The sequence below is a fragment of the Gracilinanus agilis genome, chromosome 3, assembly GCF_016433145.1.
Source record: "Gracilinanus agilis isolate LMUSP501 chromosome 3, AgileGrace, whole genome shotgun sequence".
Lineage (NCBI taxonomy): Eukaryota > Metazoa > Chordata > Mammalia > Didelphimorphia > Didelphidae > Gracilinanus > Gracilinanus agilis.
The window spans coordinates 415,894,106-415,900,325 of NC_058132.1; the positions used below are offsets into that span (position 1 = coordinate 415,894,106).

The 6,220-nt window shown below is 33.9% G+C and overlaps 1 protein-coding gene across 1 annotated transcript in view; it reads left to right on the top strand.

Annotated features, from left to right (window-relative positions):
• The window catches only part of TMPRSS3 (transmembrane serine protease 3), a 53,437-nt gene extending 47,750 nt beyond the window's left edge, over window positions 1-5,687 (top strand). Inside the window, 2 exon segments of the mRNA XM_044669235.1 lie at window positions 2,019-2,171; window positions 5,652-5,687. Coding sequence (XP_044525170.1) covers window positions 2,019-2,171; window positions 5,652-5,687 — 189 coding nt within the window.
• The last annotated feature ends 533 nt before the right edge of the window (window positions 5,688-6,220 follow it).

Consider the following 6,220-nt stretch of genomic DNA (forward strand, 5'->3'; position numbering starts at 1 on the left):
TCTCTCTCTCTCTTTCTCTTTCTCTCTCTCTCTCTCTCTCTCTCTCTCTCTCTCTCTCTCTCTCTCTCTTTTCTCTCTCTCTCTCTCTCAAATTATAGCTGAAATAGTTGGGAAACCTGGTCATCAACCGATTTCAGGAATGAAATCAGGAAATAATTGAAATTAGATAGACATTCAGGATTATAGATATGTGATATAGTTATGAACTTTCCCAAAGAATTGTGTCTTAAAAGTTTTTGGTCAGAGTCAGGAGGATGGCCTTGGATTATTCTCTCAAATAAGAATCAAAGACTTCTGATGGAAGAGTAATAGTTTTTTTCCTTTGGGGTACTTCATATCATGCTGGCTCAGATTCTATGAGGTTAGGGGGAAATAAAGTTGCAACACACAAAGATTTTGATATGTAGAAACGGCTTCACTATTTTATATTTTTAAGTATAAATCGATGCACATATAAAAATATACATAATTATTTCTGGGCCCAGAGAGCTTGAGTCTCTGCCCCCTCCCCTCTTCAAAATGAGGTCCCTCTCAGATCTTAACCTAACTGGACTAGGCTCAGAGTTGGTAAGAACCAAAGAATCTTTAGAAAAAAGACTTATATTCTTTCCCAGAATTTCCTCTCCCTCTTCCCAAGTACTAAACTGAATCACTTATGTCTTAGGTTTGCCTTATCTCTAGGGTTTCTCCAAAAGAGGGATACTTAGTGTACAATGTAAACAAAATAGTGGATGACTATTTATTTCTTCAATATAAAAGAAATGCTCAATATAAGGAATTCACAAACACACTTTGACAAACTTTTAAGCAAGCAGCAGCAGTAAAATATTATATTCTCTTAAATTGGTAAGACTTAAAACATAAGAGTGTGAAACTTCAATCATTTTCACTTTGGCTCTGCATTGTCCAACTCCCTTGAGATCCAGGAGCCACTGAAGAACATAAATTAATGAGATTACCTCCAAGGCTTGTAAGGATTTTTAATAGCAGCCATGTTGGATCAAGCTTGATTGCCAGTTACCTGATTAGATTCAGAATGAATTGAGGTGTCATGAGTCTGTCATGAGCCAAAGAAACTGCCTATATAAGGGGCAAACCTGAACCACTCTCAGGCTCAGTCCTTGAGATAAAACTGGGCAAAGGAGGGAGGTATGTTAGGCTTAGGCTAGGACAGAGTTAATTCTGATATTACTCTCAATCACTATCAACTAGAAATACATTCACCCTTATCTATCAACTTTAGTTCTCTGATATTTACATCATCAAGAAGATTTATTCAAAACCAAACCATCGTCTGTCTTCAATAAAAGGGTTCAGGCTTTCTGACCTGGCCAGGCTGTCAAGCCTTCCAAAGGCTGCTGCTGATTAATTGATTATCTGGGAGATTCACCAACTACTCATTAGCTTAGAAATCCTATTCCCACTTTCCAACATTAATCCCATTTTTCCTCTTCACCTATATCTACCAACATTAAATCATTTACAAAGAAGCCATCTTTAAGTCATCTTGGTTTTTAGGGAAGAAGATTTGAAATTTATTAATCCTCAAATCATATTCTGAATCAATCCACAGTCAGAACCAGTTATCTAAACTATTATCAAGACTAAGTTAGTCTTGATAAATCTAACACACAAGTCTACTAGTTTAGTAATTAAGAGACTACAACCATCTTCATTAGTTTCTTAGAGTTTTAGTTGGAACTAGTCAGCTGTGTTCACCAATCAGCTGATTCCTTCAGTTCTCAATCAACTGTTAGAAAGTCATTAAATTATTGAAGTAGGAAGATTCAACACTTTCTCCTTCTGTGCCAAACTGCATTTGGGGTTGACCTTTTGGGATCATTACTTTACATTTGTGACCCATTAGGATCTATAACTCCCAAATTATCATATATATCAGGCTTGAAATGTTCATCCCTTGCTATTTAGTCACTCATGCTTAGACAACAATGTGCCCTAGTATATGAGGCTAAATTTATGTTGATTAGCATTTTGTTTCATTTTATTTTCACATTAAGGGTGACAGTGGAGGACCTTTAGTCTGTGAACAGAGGAAGATTTGGAAGTTGGTGGGGGCTACCAGCTTTGGAATTGGCTGTGCTGATGTAAATAAACCAGGGGTCTACACTCGCATCACTTCTTTCCTGGACTGGATACACGAACAGATGGAGGTTGGTATCTCACTCTATAACCAGCTTCCTATGTTTGTACCTAGCTTCGAACTCCAGATAGCTCTTTGATTCAAACTAAAGAGATAAAAACCAGGTCCCCTAAAACAGTTTTTATTTTTATGTATAAATTCAATGTGGTTTTTACTTTCAACTTTGATGTTCAGGATTTCTATTTCGACATTTAATCATGGTTTTCCTATTCTTTTAGTTTTAATTTGTTCCTTCTCTCTTATTGAAGAAAATGTTGAGAAATAAATTTTCTCCTACAGACAACTTTAGCTACTTCTCAAAAAATTCTGGTATATTGTTTCATTGTTGTCATTAACTTTAATGAAATTATCTCTTGATTACATAGTTGGTTTTTTTGACCCATCCATTCTTCAGAAATAAATTAAACTCCAATTAATTTTTAATAATTTCTTCAGTGTATTTTTATTGTGTTGTGGCCCATAAAAGATGTTTCATATTTCTTGTTTTCTTCATTTATTTCTGAGGATTTTACAGTAACTCTAAAATTTATGACACTTTAACACTCACAAAGCACAAACAGATATATAATTTGATCCTCATTACAACCTTGAGAGTTAGGTGTAATTATTGTCCCCATATTACAGATGAGGAAAGCGATACTGAAAGAAGTTAAGGTTATACAATTAGCAAGTGTTTGAGGTCAGGTTGGAACTCAATTCTTTCTGACTCCAAGCATAACAATTTATCTGTTGTATCAGTTAATTGCCTAAACTAAGGACAATTTTTGAAAAAGTAACATTTATAGTTGAGCAATATGTACAGCCTTTTCTTTTGTAGTTCTCCAAACTCCAGAAGTATAATAATCTAACTTTTCTAAAATTCTTTTCAGAACCTTAACTTCTTTTATTAATTTGTTATTCTTTGATTCAAGTTATCTAGATCTTAAAAGGATTACATTAAGGCCCCTCAATATTATAATTTTATGTAATATATCATTTATATATCAATTATATATTTTTATATATTTGTATATATATAATTTATCAATTATATCATTTGGTGCATGTGTGTTTGGTTTGGATAAATTCAGTTTCTAGGGAATCTGTCAGTAAATACTAATTTTCCTGTCCATCTATTTTAATTGAGCCTATATTGGCTTTTTCCTTGTATAAGATAATGATTACTTTTGTCTTTTTAAAATTCAGGTGAAGCATTATAGATTTTGCTCCAGATCCTTATCCTAATTTTCCATCAATCTTTGTTTTAAGTGTGTTTCTTATAAACAAGTGTGTTTCTTATAAAATCAAGTGTATTTTTATTTTGTTGGATTCTGCTTCCTAATTTACTTCTGTCCTCTTCAGTTTTATGAGTGAGTTCATTTCATTTATTTTATCAGTTAGGCTGATTAATTGAATATTTCCTTTCATCTTATTCTTTTATACTTCTTTTTCACTTGGTTTCCTATCCTTTCTTTATAAAGAACAGAATTATGAGAGCGGTATGTGCTTAGTAATAGTTCTCTGAGTCTGATGCAATCTGCTTCTGCTCCACTGCCCCTTTTCTTTTTCTTTTTCACAGAGTCCAATTAGTCAATCATTAAACATTTATTAAGCACCTACTGTGTGAAAGGCACCATGCTAAACAATGGATATATAAAAAGAGGAAAAAGAGAGTCTTTGATCTCAAGGAGAATTCATAATCTAGTTGGGGGAGACGACAAGCAAACAAATAAACCCAAATAATCCATATGTAAAATTAAAAGGAAATAATTTTAAGAGGGAATGCAGTAGAATTAAGAGGGGTTAGGAAAGGCTTTCTTTGGGTAAGATTTTAGTTGGGACTTAAAGGAAGCTAAGAAATTCAGTAGGCTGAGATGAGAAGGGTGTGCATTCTAGACATGAGAGACAGCCAAAGAAAATGCTCAGAACTAAGAGATAGAGTGTTGTGTTTGTGAAACAATAAGGGCATTGACATAGGATTAAAGACTGTATGGTTGAGTATGGTAAAGGAAACCCAGGAAAGTCAGAGGGCACTAGGTTATATCAGGATTTGATCCCTCAAAAGAGGATTTTGTATTTGATTTTGAAGGTTAAAGGACCCATTAGAGTTTATTGAGTAGGGAGATGACATGATCCTTTAGGAAAAATACTTCGGTGGCTGAATGGAGGATAGAGTGGAGTAGGGATTGACTCGAAGTAAGCATACCACCTGCAGGCTGCTGCAATTGTCTGTTCATAAGATGATGAAGGCTTTCCCTAGAGTGGTGGCAATGTCAGAGAAGAAAAGGGGGCAGGCATATTCAAGAGACATTACCAAGGTGAAATCAATAGACCTTGGCAACAGATTGGATATGAGGAAAGGTTGATCAATAATAAATAGTCTAGGACTTTCTCTGGATGTTCCCATCAAGATTTGGTGCATTTTTAGAATTGGAGGAAATTGTGAAAAGAACTCATTGCTTCCTATCACTCTGCCACATTGGCTCCATCTTTCTCCAGTTGCTTTTAAATGACTTGTACTCTATTTCCACTTGTCCAATTCCTTCCTTCAGGGTTCAACTCAGGAGTACCTTTTTCTGACATTCTTTTTGTTTCCACCCTTAAAAGAAAGTTCACATTCATCTTAAACTCCTCTTATACTACATATTTTGGTTTAGTAATGTCATAATCTTTTAGCTATGTGACTTCCATCAGACCTCCACTACAATGTATGTTTTTTGAAAATAGAGTCAATGTCATATCTAATAGTATAATCCCAGATCCTATCACAATGTCATATACATTGTGTTTAATACATGTTTATGGAATAGAATGACTAAATTAGTTAATCAATTATCAATTTTTCCAAGTGAGCTGAGAATTTCCATAGCCACCAGGAAAATTTAGAAGGGTTTAATGCAGGGGTCAGCAACGTATGGCTCTTTTGAGGGCCAGACATGGCTCTTTCTGCAGGAGCCATAAAGTCAATTTTTTTTCAGGCGCTGTTACAGGAGCTCGCACTGTGAGCACTGTATGGCTCTCACGAAATTACATTTTAAAAAATGTGGTGTTTATGGCTCTCACGGCCAAAAAGGTTGCCGACCCCTGGTTTAATGAAAGTTACTTGCTATCTTCTTTGAGATGTGAATGAGGATCATGCATACTTCCAGATATATCTATTCATAGATATATCTGCTGACTATGATGCAATTTCAAGCAAGCTACTAACTAAATATGTGATCTCTGTTTGGGGGGATTAAGAATGCTTTACCAAAGAATTAGCAATATATTTATATAAATTACAACATGAACATTCTGTTGTGCTCTAAATTTATTTTTCAATAGTATCTAAAAGTTTCAATAATATTGAGTTGAAAAGCCCACTTGAACAGAAATGGTAAAATAGAAAGAAATAGTTTAGACATTTAAAAAGATTAACCAATGTTTCTATTTTTAGAGGGAACTAAAAACTTGAAGACTGCATGGATGGGCCACGGGATTATTTTTCACACTTTGAATTTCTACTCTACAGCAAATTTGTCCTGTCCTCCTGAAGACAGATATGTAAAACTTAACTTCTTATTAAGATCAGAGGTCTTCATTATTTTCCTTTGATTATTGACAACAGTGCCTGGCACAGAGTAAGAACTTAATAAATGTTTTATCTAGCTATCATAAATAACAGAAACCATGCACAATGCACTGATTTTTCTCAAGTATGTCTTCAAGAAAATGAAGGAGCTACACTAAAAAGAATTTTATAATCATATGAATGAAAATACCTGCCTGGAATTAAATAAATGTGTTATTTTAGATTAAGTACCATGGTACTAGAAACCAGGATATCAATAAAACTTTCTTCTTTCAAAATCCATTTATATATCAAAATTATGTTCATTAATAAATAGTTTTCATGTATTAAAAATTAAATGTTGCTAATTTTTTGTTTTGAAACTTTTTTTAGTTTCCTAGGAGGAGAAAACTAGTTTAAATTTGATGTGAATTAATTAACATCCAAAAGTCTGTGGGCGTTAAAAGAAACCAAAAGCTTAATTGCTTGTGTATAATACAGGTAATGAAACTCTTAAGATTAAAAGGAAA